This window comes from Metopolophium dirhodum, chromosome 1, assembly GCF_019925205.1.
Source record: "Metopolophium dirhodum isolate CAU chromosome 1, ASM1992520v1, whole genome shotgun sequence".
Classification (NCBI taxonomy): Eukaryota; Metazoa; Arthropoda; class Insecta; order Hemiptera; family Aphididae; genus Metopolophium; species Metopolophium dirhodum.
In genome coordinates, this window is record NC_083560.1 from 96,609,302 (window position 1) to 96,630,397 (window position 21,096).

Consider the following 21,096-nt stretch of genomic DNA (forward strand, 5'->3'; position numbering starts at 1 on the left):
TAGTATATGTAATTGCTGACCAACAATTATTGGGATAGAGAACCAGCACTTGACATCAATCAGAAACTTATGTAGCATAGTATATATTAAAAAGCAGTGTATGTAAAGAATTTTCCGTGTACCTACCAAGTATATCAATACTTTTAAGAGAAATTAATCTGTATCCGTAACTGAAAATGAACAAAATAAAATTAACTTTTAATTTGTGACTGAACATTGTTAATATATTTAGGAAATAATGTGTTGTGATTGCGAATAAGAATTTATCTTTTTCTAGTTACTTATTAAAGTAAGTATTTGTAACTAATTGAAAATGTATGAATGCAAACAAAGTAAAAAATACACAACCAAAATGTATACCTAGTTTAAGTAGGCAGGTAAATCTACACTGTGATAAGGTTAATCAAATAGTGTAATTAATTATAACAATTGGTAATTGGAATAATGACATGCGTACTTGCTAGCCGATTTTGAGAAACTAAATGTCAATGTGAACATGATTTGTCTATAGTGTAGTGTAATGCAAATGTGAATTGTTCAGTAAAATTAATTAAATATATTACCTACTCAAAAGCCTGTGCGAATGGATTGATGTCCCGTAACAGCCCGTCTAAGTCTTCGAGTACACTTGGCAATAGACGGTGTGCGGCAGGCAGTAATTGCTGCTGGTCCCTACGAATCCGGTTTGCCTCGCCGGATTCGACGAAATACAGCTGGCAGAATCTGCGTTGGATAGGATCGTTCCCGATCAAGTCATTACTTATTGTCCAATATCCCTGCCCATGAACAGTGAACACATTCGGTCCCCGACCTGGCAAGCGCCGTGTGTTTGAGGTCGGTGGAGAAAGCAGCAAATGCCAAAGTGTTGTTATACCGGCGGATGTTATTTCGGTAGTGTCTACCTTCTACCGAATCTTCAACCAACAACCTCTGTAGTAAATGCGGTGCAGGTGTCAACACACGCGGTCCTGAAACGGCCATCAGACCGATATTGCTGCATGTAGAAAAATGATTCGGGCTTGTTTCCTCGCACTTAAAGTGGCGGGCCCTACAATACTCCTGTCCACATTTCCGTCGGCGACAAAATGCATTCTCACTCTCCTTGGAAGCAACTGAGGATCTCTGCCGGGAGCGTTTTCTCCAGCCCACACTTCTCGCATTGTTCTGTAACAAAGTAACACGGTTTTCTGATTTATTTTACAAAATTGAAATCGATTAATCCTTGTGTAGGTACATGTTTGTAGCGCATACATTGGTGTATTGTTGATGTTCTCAGAAGTGTCAACAACAGAGTCTTATTTAATTGATGCTCACACATAATGTCAACAAAAGTAATGTGGTGGTGTAAAAAAATGAAAAAGAGTAGCATAATGCAAAATGTATTACAATGTAGAATACAAAGTGTTTTGTTTAAATACACTGAGTTGAAGTGTATTTAAGTACATAAGAAACACAAACAAAAGTAATCCGTAGAATTCATTACTCTAACTCTAGGCACGTGTGTTAGTGTTCAATTGAAATGAAATGAGAAATATTGAATTAGAAGTTGAGTTTTGTACATAGGAGTAGTGTACGCACAAAATGCACAAAAAAATAAATAATGTATAGAAATTATTAGCTGTGAGCATAGGTATTATAAATGAAATAGAAAAAAACCAATATCTAATCAGAGACAGCAGTAACGAAATTGAAATAAGTTATACATTATGTAAAGTGTAGTGTCTATGGTAAGTATGTAGTATAAAGTAAGTGTAACATGAGCGAGTAAGTTAATTGTAAGTTAGTGATTAGTAAAAAATGAGTTGTGACAATGCAAATAGTGTACCTAGTGTATAACACCAACGTTTTGTCATACATTGAAGCGTAATGACGCTAGTATATGTAATTGCTGACCAACAATTATTGGGATAGAGAACCAGCACTTGACATCAATCAGAAACTTATGTAGCATAGTATATATTAAAAAGCAGTGTATGTAAAGAATTTTCCGTGTACCTACCAAGTATATCAATAATTTTAAGAGAAATTAATCTGTATCCGTAACTGAATATGAACAAAATAAAATTAACTTTTAATTTGTGACTGAACATTGTTAATATATTTAGGAAATAATGTGTTGTGATTGCGAATAAGAATTTATCTTTTTCTAGTTACTTATTAAAGTAAGTATTTGTAACTAATTGAAAATGTATGAATGCAAACAAAGTAAAAAATACACAACCAAAATGTATACCTAGTTTAAGTAGGCAGGTAAATCTACACTGTGATAAGGTTAATCAAATAGTGTAATTAATTATAACAATTGGTAATTGGAATAATGACATGCGTACTTGCTAGCCGATTTTGAGAAACTAAATGTCAATGTGAACATGATTTGTCTATAGTGTAGTGTAATGCAAATGTGAATTGTTCAGTAAAATTAATTAAATATATTACCTACTCAAAAGCCTGTGCGAATGGATTGATGTCCCGTAACAGCCCGTCTAAGTCTTCGAGTACACTTGGCAATAGACGGTGTGCGGCAGGCAGTAATTGCTGCTGGTCCCTACGAATCCGGTTTGCCTCGCCGGATTCGACGAAATACAGCTGGCAGAATCTGCGTTGGATAGGATCGTTCCCGATCAAGTCATTACTTATTGTCCAATATCCCTGCCCATGAACAGTGAACACATTCGGTCCCCGACCTGGCAAGCGCCGTGTGTTTGAGGTCGGTGGAGAAAGCAGCAAATGCCAAAGTGTTGTTATACCGGCGGATGTTATTTCGGTAGTGTCTACCTTCTACCGAATCTTCAACCAACAACCTCTGTAGTAAATGCGGTGCAGGTGTCAACACACGCGGTCCTGAAACGGCCATCAGACCGTTATTGCAGCATGTAGAAAAATGATTCGGGCTTGTTTCCTCGCACTTAAAGTGGCGGGCCCTACAATACTCCTGTCCACATTTCCGTCGGCGACAAAATGCATTCTCACTCTCCTTGGAAGCAACTGAGGATCTCTGCCGGGAGCGTTTTCTCCAGCCCACACTTCTCGCATTGTTCTGTAACAAAGTAACACGGTTTTCTGATTTATTTTACAAAATTGAAATCGATTAATCCTTGTGTAGGTACATGTTTGTAGCGCATACATTGGTGTATTGTTGATGTTCTCAGAAGTGTCAACAACAGAGTCTTATTTAATTGATGCTCACACATAATGTCAACAAAAGTAATGTGGTGGTGTAAAAAAATGAAAAAGAGTAGCATAATGCAAAATGTATTACAATGTAGAATACAAAGTGTTTTGTTTAAATACACTGAGTTGAAGTGTATTTAAGTACATAAGAAACACAAACAAAAGTAATCCGTAGAATTCATTACTCTAACTCTAGGCACGTGTGTTAGTGTTCAATTGAAATGAAATGAGAAATATTGAATTAGAAGTTGAGTTTTGTACATAGGAGTAGTGTACGCACAAAATGCACAAAAAAATAAATAATGTATAGAAATTATTAGCTGTGAGCATAGGTATTATAAATGAAATAGAAAAAAACCAATATCTAATCAGAGACAGCAGTAACGAAATTGAAATAAGTTATACATTATGTAAAGTGTAGTGTCTATGGTAAGTATGTAGTATAAAGTAAGTGTAACATGAGCGAGTAAGTTAATTGTAAGTTAGTGATTAGTAAAAAATGAGTTGTGACAATGCAAATAGTGTACCTAGTGTATAACACCAACGTTTTGTCATACATTGAAGCGTAATGACGCTAGTATATGTAATTGCTGACCAACAATTATTGGGATAGAGAACCAGCACTTGACATCAATCAGAAACTTATGTAGCATAGTATATATTAAAAAGCAGTGTATGTAAAGAATTTTCCGTGTACCTACCAAGTATATCAATAATTTTAAGAGAAATTAATCTGTATCCGTAACTGAATATGAACAAAATAAAATTAACTTTTAATTTGTGACTGAACATTGTTAATATATTTAGGAAATAATGTGTTGTGATTGCGAATAAGAATTTATCTTTTTCTAGTTACTTATTAAAGTAAGTATTTGTAACTAATTGAAAATGTATGAATGCAAACAAAGTAAAAAATACACAACCAAAATGTATACCTAGTTTAAGTAGGCAGGTAAATCTACACTGTGATAAGGTTAATCAAATAGTGTAATTAATTATAACAATTGGTAATTGGAATAATGACATGCGTACTTGCTAGCCGATTTTGAGAAACTAAATGTCAATGTGAACATGATTTGTCTATAGTGTAGTGTAATGCAAATGTGAATTGTTCAGTAAAATTAATTAAATATATTACCTACTCAAAAGCCTGTGCGAATGGATTGATGTCCCGTAACAGCCCGTCTAAGTCTTCGAGTACACTTGGCAATAGACGGTGTGCGGCAGGCAGTAATTGCTGCTGGTCCCTACGAATCCGGTTTGCCTCGCCGGATTCGACGAAATACAGCTGGCAGAATCTGCGTTGGATAGGATCGTTCCCGATCAAGTCATTACTTATTGTCCAATATCCCTGCCCATGAACAGTGAACACATTCGGTCCCCGACCTGGCAAGCGCCGTGTGTTTGAGGTCGGTGGAGAAAGCAGCAAATGCCAAAGTGTTGTTATACCGGCGGATGTTATTTCGGTAGTGTCTACCTTCTACCGAATCTTCAACCAACAACCTCTGTAGTAAATGCGGTGCAGGTGTCAACACACGCGGTCCTGAAACGGCCATCAGACCGTTATTGCAGCATGTAGAAAAATGATTCGGGCTTGTTTCCTCGCACTTAAAGTGGCGGGCCCTACAATACTCCTGTCCACATTTCCGTCGGCGACAAAATGCATTCTCACTCTCCTTGGAAGCAACTGAGGATCTCTGCCGGGAGCGTTTTCTCCAGCCCACACTTCTCGCATTGTTCTGTAACAAAGTAACACGGTTTTCTGATTTATTTTACAAAATTGAAATCGATTAATCCTTGTGTAGGTACATGTTTGTAGCGCATACATTGGTGTATTGTTGATGTTCTCAGAAGTGTCAACAACAGAGTCTTATTTAATTGATGCTCACACATAATGTCAACAAAAGTAATGTGGTGGTGTAAAAAAATGAAAAAGAGTAGCATAATGCAAAATGTATTACAATGTAGAATACAAAGTGTTTTGTTTAAATACACTGAGTTGAAGTGTATTTAAGTACATAAGAAACACAAACAAAAGTAATCCGTAGAATTCATTACTCTAACTCTAGGCACGTGTGTTAGTGTTCAATTGAAATGAAATGAGAAATATTGAATTAGAAGTTGAGTTTTGTACATAGGAGTAGTGTACGCACAAAATGCACAAAAAAATAAATAATGTATAGAAATTATTAGCTGTGAGCATAGGTATTATAAATGAAATAGAAAAAAACCAATATCTAATCAGAGACAGCAGTAACGAAATTGAAATAAGTTATACATTATGTAAAGTGTAGTGTCTATGGTAAGTATGTAGTATAAAGTAAGTGTAACATGAGCGAGTAAGTTAATTGTAAGTTAGTGATTAGTAAAAAATGAGTTGTGACAATGCAAATAGTGTACCTAGTGTATAACACCAACGTTTTGTCATACATTGAAGCGTAATGACGCTAGTATATGTAATTGCTGACCAACAATTATTGGGATAGAGAACCAGCACTTGACATCAATCAGAAACTTATGTAGCATAGTATATATTAAAAAGCAGTGTATGTAAAGAATTTTCCGTGTACCTACCAAGTATATCAATACTTTTAAGAGAAATTAATCTGTATCCGTAACTGAAAATGAACAAAATAAAATTAACTTTTAATTTGTGACTGAACATTGTTAATATATTTAGGAAATAATGTGTTGTGATTGCGAATAAGAATTTATCTTTTTCTAGTTACTTATTAAAGTAAGTATTTGTAACTAATTGAAAATGTATGAATGCAAACAAAGTAAAAAATACACAACCAAAATGTATACCTAGTTTAAGTAGGCAGGTAAATCTACACTGTGATAAGGTTAATCAAATAGTGTAATTAATTATAACAATTGGTAATTGGAATAATGACATGCGTACTTGCTAGCCGATTTTGAGAAACTAAATGTCAATGTGAACATGATTTGTCTATAGTGTAGTGTAATGCAAATGTGAATTGTTCAGTAAAATTAATTAAATATATTACCTACTCAAAAGCCTGTGCGAATGGATTGATGTCCCGTAACAGCCCGTCTAAGTCTTCGAGTACACTTGGCAATAGACGGTGTGCGGCAGGCAGTAATTGCTGCTGGTCCCTACGAATCCGGTTTGCCTCGCCGGATTCGACGAAATACAGCTGGCAGAATCTGCGTTGGATAGGATCGTTCCCGATCAAGTCATTACTTATTGTCCAATATCCCTGCCCATGAACAGTGAACACATTCGGTCCCCGACCTGGCAAGCGCCGTGTGTTTGAGGTCGGTGGAGAAAGCAGCAAATGCCAAAGTGTTGTTATACCGGCGGATGTTATTTCGGTAGTGTCTACCTTCTACCGAATCTTCAACCAACAACCTCTGTAGTAAATGCGGTGCAGGTGTCAACACACGCGGTCCTGAAACGGCCATCAGACCGTTATTGCAGCATGTAGAAAAATGATTCGGGCTTGTTTCCTCGCACTTAAAGTGGCGGGCCCTACAATACTCCTGTCCACATTTCCGTCGGCGACAAAATGCATTCTCACTCTCCTTGGAAGCAACTGAGGATCTCTGCCGGGAGCGTTTTCTCCAGCCCACACTTCTCGCATTGTTCTGTAACAAAGTAACACGGTTTTCTGATTTATTTTACAAAATTGAAATCGATTAATCCTTGTGTAGGTACATGTTTGTAGCGCATACATTGGTGTATTGTTGATGTTCTCAGAAGTGTCAACAACAGAGTCTTATTTAATTGATGCTCACACATAATGTCAACAAAAGTAATGTGGTGGTGTAAAAAAATGAAAAAGAGTAGCATAATGCAAAATGTATTACAATGTAGAATACAAAGTGTTTTGTTTAAATACACTGAGTTGAAGTGTATTTAAGTACATAAGAAACACAAACAAAAGTAATCCGTAGAATTCATTACTCTAACTCTAGGCACGTGTGTTAGTGTTCAATTGAAATGAAATGAGAAATATTGAATTAGAAGTTGAGTTTTGTACATAGGAGTAGTGTACGCACAAAATGCACAAAAAAATAAATAATGTATAGAAATTATTAGCTGTGAGCATAGGTATTATAAATGAAATAGAAAAAAACCAATATCTAATCAGAGACAGCAGTAACGAAATTGAAATAAGTTATACATTATGTAAAGTGTAGTGTCTATGGTAAGTATGTAGTATAAAGTAAGTGTAACATGAGCGAGTAAGTTAATTGTAAGTTAGTGATTAGTAAAAAATGAGTTGTGACAATGCAAATAGTGTACCTAGTGTATAACACCAACGTTTTGTCATACATTGAAGCGTAATGACGCTAGTATATGTAATTGCTGACCAACAATTATTGGGATAGAGAACCAGCACTTGACATCAATCAGAAACTTATGTAGCATAGTATATATTAAAAAGCAGTGTATGTAAAGAATTTTCCGTGTACCTACCAAGTATATCAATACTTTTAAGAGAAATTAATCTGTATCCGTAACTGAAAATGAACAAAATAAAATTAACTTTTAATTTGTGACTGAACATTGTTAATATATTTAGGAAATAATGTGTTGTGATTGCGAATAAGAATTTATCTTTTTCTAGTTACTTATTAAAGTAAGTATTTGTAACTAATTGAAAATGTATGAATGCAAACAAAGTAAAAAATACACAACCAAAATGTATACCTAGTTTAAGTAGGCAGGTAAATCTACACTGTGATAAGGTTAATCAAATAGTGTAATTAATTATAACAATTGGTAATTGGAATAATGACATGCGTACTTGCTAGCCGATTTTGAGAAACTAAATGTCAATGTGAACATGATTTGTCTATAGTGTAGTGTAATGCAAATGTGAATTGTTCAGTAAAATTAATTAAATATATTACCTACTCAAAAGCCTGTGCGAATGGATTGATGTCCCGTAACAGCCCGTCTAAGTCTTCGAGTACACTTGGCAATAGACGGTGTGCGGCAGGCAGTAATTGCTGCTGGTCCCTACGAATCCGGTTTGCCTCGCCGGATTCGACGAAATACAGCTGGCAGAATCTGCGTTGGATAGGATCGTTCCCGATCAAGTCATTACTTATTGTCCAATATCCCTGCCCATGAACAGTGAACACATTCGGTCCCCGACCTGGCAAGCGCCGTGTGTTTGAGGTCGGTGGAGAAAGCAGCAAATGCCAAAGTGTTGTTATACCGGCGGATGTTATTTCGGTAGTGTCTACCTTCTACCGAATCTTCAACCAACAACCTCTGTAGTAAATGCGGTGCAGGTGTCAACACACGCGGTCCTGAAACGGCCATCAGACCGTTATTGCAGCATGTAGAAAAATGATTCGGGCTTGTTTCCTCGCACTTAAAGTGGCGGGCCCTACAATACTCCTGTCCACATTTCCGTCGGCGACAAAATGCATTCTCACTCTCCTTGGAAGCAACTGAGGATCTCTGCCGGGAGCGTTTTCTCCAGCCCACACTTCTCGCATTGTTCTGTAACAAAGTAACACGGTTTTCTGATTTATTTTACAAAATTGAAATCGATTAATCCTTGTGTAGGTACATGTTTGTAGCGCATACATTGGTGTATTGTTGATGTTCTCAGAAGTGTCAACAACAGAGTCTTATTTAATTGATGCTCACACATAATGTCAACAAAAGTAATGTGGTGGTGTAAAAAAATGAAAAAGAGTAGCATAATGCAAAATGTATTACAATGTAGAATACAAAGTGTTTTGTTTAAATACACTGAGTTGAAGTGTATTTAAGTACATAAGAAACACAAACAAAAGTAATCCGTAGAATTCATTACTCTAACTCTAGGCACGTGTGTTAGTGTTCAATTGAAATGAAATGAGAAATATTGAATTAGAAGTTGAGTTTTGTACATAGGAGTAGTGTACGCACAAAATGCACAAAAAAATAAATAATGTATAGAAATTATTAGCTGTGAGCATAGGTATTATAAATGAAATAGAAAAAAACCAATATCTAATCAGAGACAGCAGTAACGAAATTGAAATAAGTTATACATTATGTAAAGTGTAGTGTCTATGGTAAGTATGTAGTATAAAGTAAGTGTAACATGAGCGAGTAAGTTAATTGTAAGTTAGTGATTAGTAAAAAATGAGTTGTGACAATGCAAATAGTGTACCTAGTGTATAACACCAACGTTTTGTCATACATTGAAGCGTAATGACGCTAGTATATGTAATTGCTGACCAACAATTATTGGGATAGAGAACCAGCACTTGACATCAATCAGAAACTTATGTAGCATAGTATATATTAAAAAGCAGTGTATGTAAAGAATTTTCCGTGTACCTACCAAGTATATCAATACTTTTAAGAGAAATTAATCTGTATCCGTAACTGAAAATGAACAAAATAAAATTAACTTTTAATTTGTGACTGAACATTGTTAATATATTTAGGAAATAATGTGTTGTGATTGCGAATAAGAATTTATCTTTTTCTAGTTACTTATTAAAGTAAGTATTTGTAACTAATTGAAAATGTATGAATGCAAACAAAGTAAAAAATACACAACCAAAATGTATACCTAGTTTAAGTAGGCAGGTAAATCTACACTGTGATAAGGTTAATCAAATAGTGTAATTAATTATAACAATTGGTAATTGGAATAATGACATGCGTACTTGCTAGCCGATTTTGAGAAACTAAATGTCAATGTGAACATGATTTGTCTATAGTGTAGTGTAATGCAAATGTGAATTGTTCAGTAAAATTAATTAAATATATTACCTACTCAAAAGCCTGTGCGAATGGATTGATGTCCCGTAACAGCCCGTCTAAGTCTTCGAGTACACTTGGCAATAGACGGTGTGCGGCAGGCAGTAATTGCTGCTGGTCCCTACGAATCCGGTTTGCCTCGCCGGATTCGACGAAATACAGCTGGCAGAATCTGCGTTGGATAGGATCGTTCCCGATCAAGTCATTACTTATTGTCCAATATCCCTGCCCATGAACAGTGAACACATTCGGTCCCCGACCTGGCAAGCGCCGTGTGTTTGAGGTCGGTGGAGAAAGCAGCAAATGCCAAAGTGTTGTTATACCGGCGGATGTTATTTCGGTAGTGTCTACCTTCTACCGAATCTTCAACCAACAACCTCTGTAGTAAATGCGGTGCAGGTGTCAACACACGCGGTCCTGAAACGGCCATCAGACCGTTATTGCAGCATGTAGAAAAATGATTCGGGCTTGTTTCCTCGCACTTAAAGTGGCGGGCCCTACAATACTCCTGTCCACATTTCCGTCGGCGACAAAATGCATTCTCACTCTCCTTGGAAGCAACTGAGGATCTCTGCCGGGAGCGTTTTCTCCAGCCCACACTTCTCGCATTGTTCTGTAACAAAGTAACACGGTTTTCTGATTTATTTTACAAAATTGAAATCGATTAATCCTTGTGTAGGTACATGTTTGTAGCGCATACATTGGTGTATTGTTGATGTTCTCAGAAGTGTCAACAACAGAGTCTTATTTAATTGATGCTCACACATAATGTCAACAAAAGTAATGTGGTGGTGTAAAAAAATGAAAAAGAGTAGCATAATGCAAAATGTATTACAATGTAGAATACAAAGTGTTTTGTTTAAATACACTGAGTTGAAGTGTATTTAAGTACATAAGAAACACAAACAAAAGTAATCCGTAGAATTCATTACTCTAACTCTAGGCACGTGTGTTAGTGTTCAATTGAAATGAAATGAGAAATATTGAATTAGAAGTTGAGTTTTGTACATAGGAGTAGTGTACGCACAAAATGCACAAAAAAATAAATAATGTATAGAAATTATTAGCTGTGAGCATAGGTATTATAAATGAAATAGAAAAAAACCAATATCTAATCAGAGACAGCAGTAACGAAATTGAAATAAGTTATACATTATGTAAAGTGTAGTGTCTATGGTAAGTATGTAGTATAAAGTAAGTGTAACATGAGCGAGTAAGTTAATTGTAAGTTAGTGATTAGTAAAAAATGAGTTGTGACAATGCAAATAGTGTACCTAGTGTATAACACCAACGTTTTGTCATACATTGAAGCGTAATGACGCTAGTATATGTAATTGCTGACCAACAATTATTGGGATAGAGAACCAGCACTTGACATCAATCAGAAACTTATGTAGCATAGTATATATTAAAAAGCAGTGTATGTAAAGAATTTTCCGTGTACCTACCAAGTATATCAATACTTTTAAGAGAAATTAATCTGTATCCGTAACTGAAAATGAACAAAATAAAATTAACTTTTAATTTGTGACTGAACATTGTTAATATATTTAGGAAATAATGTGTTGTGATTGCGAATAAGAATTTATCTTTTTCTAGTTACTTATTAAAGTAAGTATTTGTAACTAATTGAAAATGTATGAATGCAAACAAAGTAAAAAATACACAACCAAAATGTATACCTAGTTTAAGTAGGCAGGTAAATCTACACTGTGATAAGGTTAATCAAATAGTGTAATTAATTATAACAATTGGTAATTGGAATAATGACATGCGTACTTGCTAGCCGATTTTGAGAAACTAAATGTCAATGTGAACATGATTTGTCTATAGTGTAGTGTAATGCAAATGTGAATTGTTCAGTAAAATTAATTAAATATATTACCTACTCAAAAGCCTGTGCGAATGGATTGATGTCCCGTAACAGCCCGTCTAAGTCTTCGAGTACACTTGGCAATAGACGGTGTGCGGCAGGCAGTAATTGCTGCTGGTCCCTACGAATCCGGTTTGCCTCGCCGGATTCGACGAAATACAGCTGGCAGAATCTGCGTTGGATAGGATCGTTCCCGATCAAGTCATTACTTATTGTCCAATATCCCTGCCCATGAACAGTGAACACATTCGGTCCCCGACCTGGCAAGCGCCGTGTGTTTGAGGTCGGTGGAGAAAGCAGCAAATGCCAAAGTGTTGTTATACCGGCGGATGTTATTTCGGTAGTGTCTACCTTCTACCGAATCTTCAACCAACAACCTCTGTAGTAAATGCGGTGCAGGTGTCAACACACGCGGTCCTGAAACGGCCATCAGACCGTTATTGCAGCATGTAGAAAAATGATTCGGGCTTGTTTCCTCGCACTTAAAGTGGCGGGCCCTACAATACTCCTGTCCACATTTCCGTCGGCGACAAAATGCATTCTCACTCTCCTTGGAAGCAACTGAGGATCTCTGCCGGGAGCGTTTTCTCCAGCCCACACTTCTCGCATTGTTCTGTAACAAAGTAACACGGTTTTCTGATTTATTTTACAAAATTGAAATCGATTAATCCTTGTGTAGGTACATGTTTGTAGCGCATACATTGGTGTATTGTTGATGTTCTCAGAAGTGTCAACAACAGAGTCTTATTTAATTGATGCTCACACATAATGTCAACAAAAGTAATGTGGTGGTGTAAAAAAATGAAAAAGAGTAGCATAATGCAAAATGTATTACAATGTAGAATACAAAGTGTTTTGTTTAAATACACTGAGTTGAAGTGTATTTAAGTACATAAGAAACACAAACAAAAGTAATCCGTAGAATTCATTACTCTAACTCTAGGCACGTGTGTTAGTGTTCAATTGAAATGAAATGAGAAATATTGAATTAGAAGTTGAGTTTTGTACATAGGAGTAGTGTACGCACAAAATGCACAAAAAAATAAATAATGTATAGAAATTATTAGCTGTGAGCATAGGTATTATAAATGAAATAGAAAAAAACCAATATCTAATCAGAGACAGCAGTAACGAAATTGAAATAAGTTATACATTATGTAAAGTGTAGTGTCTATGGTAAGTATGTAGTATAAAGTAAGTGTAACATGAGCGAGTAAGTTAATTGTAAGTTAGTGATTAGTAAAAAATGAGTTGTGACAATGCAAATAGTGTACCTAGTGTATAACACCAACGTTTTGTCATACATTGAAGCGTAATGACGCTAGTATATGTAATTGCTGACCAACAATTATTGGGATAGAGAACCAGCACTTGACATCAATCAGAAACTTATGTAGCATAGTATATATTAAAAAGCAGTGTATGTAAAGAATTTTCCGTGTACCTACCAAGTATATCAATACTTTTAAGAGAAATTAATCTGTATCCGTAACTGAATATGAACAAAATAAAATTAACTTTTAATTTGTGACTGAACATTGTTAATATATTTAGGAAATAATGTGTTGTGATTGCGAATAAGAATTTATCTTTTTCTAGTTACTTATTAAAGTAAGTATTTGTAACTAATTGAAAATGTATGAATGCAAACAAAGTAAAAAATACACAACCAAAATGTATACCTAGTTTAAGTAGGCAGGTAAATCTACACTGTGATAAGGTTAATCAAATAGTGTAATTAATTATAACAATTGGTAATTGGAATAATGACATGCGTACTTGCTAGCCGATTTTGAGAAACTAAATGTCAATGTGAACATGATTTGTCTATAGTGTAGTGTAATGCAAATGTGAATTGTTCAGTAAAATTAATTAAATATATTACCTACTCAAAAGCCTGTGCGAATGGATTGATGTCCCGTAACAGCCCGTCTAAGTCTTCGAGTACACTTGGCAATAGACGGTGTGCGGCAGGCAGTAATTGCTGCTGGTCCCTACGAATCCGGTTTGCCTCGCCGGATTCGACGAAATACAGCTGGCAGAATCTGCGTTGGATAGGATCGTTCCCGATCAAGTCATTACTTATTGTCCAATATCCCTGCCCATGAACAGTGAACACATTCGGTCCCCGACCTGGCAAGCGCCGTGTGTTTGAGGTCGGTGGAGAAAGCAGCAAATGCCAAAGTGTTGTTATACCGGCGGATGTTATTTCGGTAGTGTCTACCTTCTACCGAATCTTCAACCAACAACCTCTGTAGTAAATGCGGTGCAGGTGTCAACACACGCGGTCCTGAAACGGCCATCAGACCGTTATTGCAGCATGTAGAAAAATGATTCGGGCTTGTTTCCTCGCACTTAAAGTGGCGGGCCCTACAATACTCCTGTCCACATTTCCGTCGGCGACAAAATGCATTCTCACTCTCCTTGGAAGCAACTGAGGATCTCTGCCGGGAGCGTTTTCTCCAGCCCACACTTCTCGCATTGTTCTGTAACAAAGTAACACGGTTTTCTGATTTATTTTACAAAATTGAAATTGATTAATCCTTGTGTAGGTACATGTTTGTAGCGCATACATTGGTGTATTGTTGATGTTCTCAGAAGTGTCAACAACAGAGTCTTATTTAATTGATGCTCACACATAATGTCAACAAAAGTAATGTGGTGGTGTAAAAAAATGAAAAAGAGTAGCATAATGCAAAATGTATTACAATGTAGAATACAAAGTGTTTTGTTTAAATACACTGAGTTGAAGTGTATTTAAGTACATAAGAAACACAAACAAAAGTAATCCGTAGAATTCATTACTCTAACTCTAGGCACGTGTGTTAGTGTTCAATTGAAATGAAATGAGAAATATTGAATTAGAAGTTGAGTTTTGTACATAGGAGTAGTGTACGCACAAAATGCACAAAAAAATAAATAATGTATAGAAATTATTAGCTGTGAGCATAGGTATTATAAATGAAATAGAAAAAAACCAATATCTAATCAGAGACAGCAGTAACGAAATTGAAATAAGTTATACATTATGTAAAGTGTAGTGTCTATGGTAAGTATGTAGTATAAAGTAAGTGTAACATGAGCGAGTAAGTTAATTGTAAGTTAGTGATTAGTAAAAAATGAGTTGTGACAATGCAAATAGTGTACCTAGTGTATAACACCAACGTTTTGTCATACATTGAAGCGTAATGACGCTAGTATATGTAATTGCTGACCAACAATTATTGGGATAGAGAACCAGCACTTGACATCAATCAGAAACTTATGTAGCATAGTATATATTAAAAAGCAGTGTATGTAAAGAATTTTCCGTGTACCTACCAAGTATATCAATAATTTTAAGAGAAATTAATCTGTATCCGTAACTGAATATGAACAAAATAAAATTAACTTTTAATTTGTGACTGAACATTGTTAATATATTTAGGAAATAATGTGTTGTGATTGCGAATAAGAATTTATCTTTTTCTAGTTACTTATTAAAGTAAGTATTTGTAACTAATTGAAAATGTATGAATGCAAACAAAGTAAAAAATACACAACCAAAATGTATACCTAGTTTAAGTAGGCAGGTAAATCTACACTGTGATAAGGTTAATCAAATAGTGTAATTAATTATAACAATTGGTAATTGGAATAATGACATGCGTACTTGCTAGCCGATTTTGAGAAACTAAATGTCAATGTGAACATGATTTGTCTATAGTGTAGTGTAATGCAAATGTGAATTGTTCAGTAAAATTAATTAAATATATTACCTACTCAAAAGCCTGTGCGAATGGATTGATGTCCCGTAACAGCCCGTCTAAGTCTTCGAGTACACTTGGCAATAGACGGTGTGCGGCAGGCAGTAATTGCTGCTGGTCCCTACGAATCCGGTTTGCCTCGCCGGATTCGACGAAATACAGCTGGCAGAATCTGCGTTGGATAGGATCGTTCCCGATCAAGTCATTACTTATTGTCCAATATCCCTGCCCATGAACAGTGAACACATTCGGTCCCCGACCTGGCAAGCGCCGTGTGTTTGAGGTCGGTGGAGAAAGCAGCAAATGCCAAAGTGTTGTTATACCGGCGGATGTTATTTCGGTAGTGTCTACCTTCTACCGAATCTTCAACCAACAACCTCTGTAGTAAATGCGGTGCAGGTGTCAACACACGCGGTCCTGAAACGGCCATCAGACCGTTATTGCAGCATGTAGAAAAATGATTCGGGCTTGTTTCCTCGCACTTAAAGTGGCGGGCCCTACAATACTCCTGTCCACATTTCCGTCGGCGACAAAATGCATTCTCACTCTCCTTGGAAGCAACTGAGGATCTCTGCCGGGAGCGTTTTCTCCAGCCCACACTTCTCGCATTGTTCTGTAACAAAGTAACACGGTTTTCTGATTTATTTTACAAAATTGAAATCGATTAATCCTTGTGTAGGTACATGTTTGTAGCGCATACATTGGTGTATTGTTGATGTTCTCAGAAGTGTCAACAACAGAGTCTTATTTAATTGATGCTCACACATAATGTCAACAAAAGTAATGTGGTGGTGTAAAAAAATGAAAAAGAGTAGCATAATGCAAAATGTATTACAATGTAGAATACAAAGTGTTTTGTTTAAATACACTGAGTTGAAGTGTATTTAAGTACATAAGAAACACAAACAAAAGTAATCCGTAGAATTCATTACTCTAACTCTAGGCACGTGTGTTAGTGTTCAATTGAAATGAAATGAGAAATATTGAATTAGAAGTTGAGTTTTGTACATAGGAGTAGTGTACGCACAAAATGCACAAAAAAATAAATAATGTATAGAAATTATTAGCTGTGAGCATAGGTATTATAAATGAAATAGAAAAAAACCAATATCTAATCAGAGACAGCAGTAACGAAATTGAAATAAGTTATACATTATGTAAAGTGTAGTGTCTATGGTAAGTATGTAGTATAAAGTAAGTGTAACATGAGCGAGTAAGTTAATTGTAAGTTAGTGATTAGTAAAAAATGAGTTGTGACAATGCAAATAGTGTACCTAGTGTATAACACCAACGTTTTGTCATACATTGAAGCGTAATGACGCTAGTATATGTAATTGCTGACCAACAATTATTGGGATAGAGAACCAGCACTTGACATCAATCAGAAACTTATGTAGCATAGTATATATTAAAAAGCAGTGTATGTAAAGAATTTTCCGTGTACCTACCAAGTATATCAATACTTTTAAGAGAAATTAATCTGTATCCGTAACTGAAAATGAACAAAATAAAATTAACTTTTAATTTGTGACTGAACATTGTTAATATATTTAGGAAATAATGTGTTGTGATTGCGAATAAGAATTTATCTTTTTCTAGTTACTTATTAAAGTAAGTATTTGTAACTAATTGAAAATGTATGAATGCAAACAAAGTAAAAAATACACAACCAAAATGTATACCTAGTTTAAGTAGGCAGGTAAATCTACACTGTGATAAGGTTAATCAAATAGTGTAATTAATTATAACAATTGGTAATTGGAATAATGACATGCGTACTTGCTAGCCGATTTTGAGAAACTAAATGTCAATGTGAACATGATTTGTCTATAGTGTAGTGTAATGCAAATGTGAATTGTTCAGTAAAATTAATTAAATATATTACCTACTCAAAAGCCTGTGCGAATGGATTGATGTCCCGTAACAGCCCGTCTAAGTCTTCGAGTACACTTGGCAATAGACGGTGTGCGGCAGGCAGTAATTGCTGCTGGTCCCTACGAATCCGGTTTGCCTCGCCGGATTCGACGAAATACAGCTGGCAGAATCTGCGTTGGATAGGATCGTTCCCGATCAAGTCATTACTTATTGTCCAATATCCCTGCCCATGAACAGTGAACACATTCGGTCCCCGACCTGGCAAGCGCCGTGTGTTTGAGGTCGGTGGAGAAAGCAGCAAATGCCAAAGTGTTGTTATACCGGCGGATGTTATTTCGGTAGTGTCTACCTTCTACCGAATCTTCAACCAACAACCTCTGTAGTAAATGCGGTGCAGGTGTCAACACACGCGGTCCTGAAACGGCCATCAGACCGTTATTGCAGCATGTAGAAAAATGATTCGGGCTTGTTTCCTCGCACTTAAAGTGGCGGGCCCTACAATACTCCTGTCCACATTTCCGTCGGCGACAAAATGCATTCTCACTCTCCTTGGAAGCAACTGAGGATCTCTGCCGGGAGCGTTTTCTCCAGCCCACACTTCTCGCATTGTTCTGTAACAAAGTAACACGGTTTTCTGATTTATTTTACAAAATTGAAATCGATTAATCCTTGTGTAGGTACATGTTTGTAGCGCATACATTGGTGTATTGTTGATGTTCTCAGAAGTGTCAACAACAGAGTCTTATTTAATTGATGCTCACACATAATGTCAACAAAAGTAATGTGGTGGTGTAAAAAAATGAAAAAGAGTAGCATAATGCAAAATGTATTACAATGTAGAATACAAAGTGTTTTGTTTAAATACACTGAGTTGAAGTGTATTTAAGTACATAAGAAACACAAACAAAAGTAATCCGTAGAATTCATTACTCTAACTCTAGGCACGTGTGTTAGTGTTCAATTGAAATGAAATGAGAAATATTGAATTAGAAGTTGAGTTTTGTACATAGGAGTAGTGTACGCACAAAATGCACAAAAAAATAAATAATGTATAGAAATTATTAGCTGTGAGCATAGGTATTATAAATGAAATAGAAAAAAACCAATATCTAATCAGAGACAGCAGTAACGAAATTGAAATAAGTTATACATTATGTAAAGTGTAGTGTCTATGGTAAGTATGTAGTATAAAGTAAGTGTAACATGAGCGAGTAAGTTAATTGTAAGTTAGTGATTAGTAAAAAATGAGTTGTGACAATGCAAATAGTGTACCTAGTGTATAACACCAACGTTTTGTCATACATTGAAGCGTAATGACGCTAGTATATGTAATTGCTGACCAACAATTATTGGGATAGAGAACCAGCACTTGACATCAATCAGAAACTTATGTAGCATAGTATATATTAAAAAGCAGTGTATGTAAAGAATTTTCCGTGTACCTACCAAGTATATCAATACTTTTAAGAGAAATTAATCTGTATCCGTAACTGAAAATGAACAAAATAAAATTAACTTTTAATTTGTGACTGAACATTGTTAATATATTTAGGAAATAATGTGTTGTGATTGCGAATAAGAATTTATCTTTTTCTAGTTACTTATTAAAGTAAGTATTTGTAACTAATTGAAAATGTATGAATGCAAACAAAGTAAAAAATACACAACCAAAATGTATACCTAGTTTAAGTAGGCAGGTAAATCTACACTGTGATAAGGTTAATCAAATAGTGTAATTAATTATAACAATTGGTAATTGGAATAATGACATGCGTACTTGCTAGCCGATTTTGAGAAACTAAATGTCAATGTGAACATGATTTGTCTATAGTGTAGTGTAATGCAAATGTGAATTGTTCAGTAAAATTAATTAAATATATTACCTACTCAAAAGCCTGTGCGAATGGATTGATGTCCCGTAACAGCCCGTCTAAGTCTTCGAGTACACTTGGCAATAGACGGTGTGCGGCAGGCAGTAATTGCTGCTGGTCCCTACGAATCCGGTTTGCCTCGCCGGATTCGACGAAATACAGCTGGCAGAATCTGCGTTGGATAGGATCGTTCCCGATCAAGTCATTACTTATTGTCCAATATCCCTGCCCATGAACAGTGAACACATTCGGTCCCCGACCTGGCAAGCGCCGTGTGTTTGAGGTCGGTGGAGAAAGCAGCAAATGCCAAAGTGTTGTTATACCGGCGGATGTTATTTCGGTAGTGTCTACCTTCTACCGAATCTTCAACCAACAACCTCTGTAGTAAATGCGGTGCAGGTGTCAACACACGCGGTCCTGAAACGGCCATCAGACCGTTATTGCAGCATGTAGAAAAATGATTCGGGCTTGTTTCCTCGCACTTAAAGTGGCGGGCCCTACAATACTCCTGTCCACATTTCCGTCGGCGACAAAATGCATTCTCACTCTCCTTGGAAGCAACTGAGGATCTCTGCCGGGAGCGTTTTCTCCAGCCCACACTTCTCGCATTGTTCTGTAACAAAGTAACACGGTTTTCTGATTTATTTTACAAAATTGAAATTGATTAATCCTTGTGTAGGTACATGTTTGTAGCGCATACATTGGTGTATTGTTGATGTTCTCAGAAGTGTCAACAACAGAGTCTTATTTAATTGATGCTCACACATAATGTCAACAAAAGTAATGTGGTGGTGTAAAAAAATGAAAAAGAGTAGCATAATGCAAAATGTATTACAATGTAGAATACAAAGTGTTTTGTTTAAATACACTGAGTTGAAGTGTATTTAAGTACATAAGAAACACAAACAAAAGTAATCCGTAGAATTCATTACTCTAACTCTAGGCACGTGTGTTAGTGTTCAATTGAAATGAAATGAGAAATATTGAATTAGAAGTTGAGTTTTGTACATAGGAGTAGTGTACGCACAAAATGCACAAAAAAATAAATAATGTATAGAAATTATTAGCTGTGAGCATAGGTATTATAAATGAAATAGAAAAAAACCAATATCTAATCAGAGACAGCAGTAACGAAATTGAAATAAGTTATACATTATGTAAAGTGTAGTGTCTATGGTAAGTATGTAGTATAAAGTAAGTGTAACATGAGCGAGTAAGTTAATTGTAAGTTAGTGATTAGTAAAAAATGAGTTGTGACAATGCAAATAGTGTACCTAGTGTATAACACCAACGTTTTGTCATACATTGAAGCGTAATATCAAAATTTATTTTACCGTTGGATTTTTCGATATCCGAAGCTGTGGCAAAAATGGCAAACATAAAAATATATTCTAAACCGCATAAACGTGACGTAAAAGGAGCAGAAATACGGTTTTCAATACCCGTACTATGTCGACTAAACAAACGGTCGGTTGTAAATTATGTTTATAACGTAGTCGACAGTGCGGATAAAATTTTAGAATTTATTTCAAAATGTTGCGGACACACAGCTAAACACATAAACACTTCGGCCAAACAACTTCAAACGTATGCAAAACTCACAGACGTACGTACGACACAAAATACAGAATTTGCCGCAGAATTTATGTTTGCAGTTATACCGATGTTTTCGGTTTATATGTTGGACGATCAAGTGATAGTCGGTCGTTGTTTTGCCGAGACAATGTTTTGTTTGAGTAACGCCGAGAGAAAAGCTGCGACAGAAACACAACCCACGAATGAAAATCCAAGAGCTTTTGAGGAATTGAACAAATA

General features: G+C 35.8%; 1 protein-coding gene across 1 annotated transcript; it reads right to left on the minus strand.

Annotated features, from left to right (window-relative positions):
- Positions 1-756: 756 nt before the first annotated feature.
- LOC132947381 (uncharacterized) lies at positions 757-19,890 on the minus strand. The gene is given in 28 exon segments (XM_061017659.1): positions 757-968; positions 1,034-1,164; positions 2,441-2,703; positions 2,705-2,880; positions 2,931-3,037; positions 4,314-4,576; positions 4,578-4,753; positions 4,804-4,910; positions 6,187-6,449; positions 6,451-6,626; positions 6,677-6,783; positions 8,060-8,322; positions 8,324-8,499; positions 8,550-8,656; positions 9,933-10,195; positions 10,197-10,372; positions 10,423-10,529; positions 11,806-12,068; positions 12,070-12,245; positions 12,296-12,402; positions 13,679-13,941; positions 13,943-14,118; positions 14,169-14,275; positions 15,552-15,814; positions 15,816-16,148; positions 17,955-18,021; positions 19,491-19,698; positions 19,788-19,890. Coding segments are annotated over 28 exon segments (5,139 nt in total).
- Positions 19,891-21,096: the final 1,206 nt, after the last annotated feature.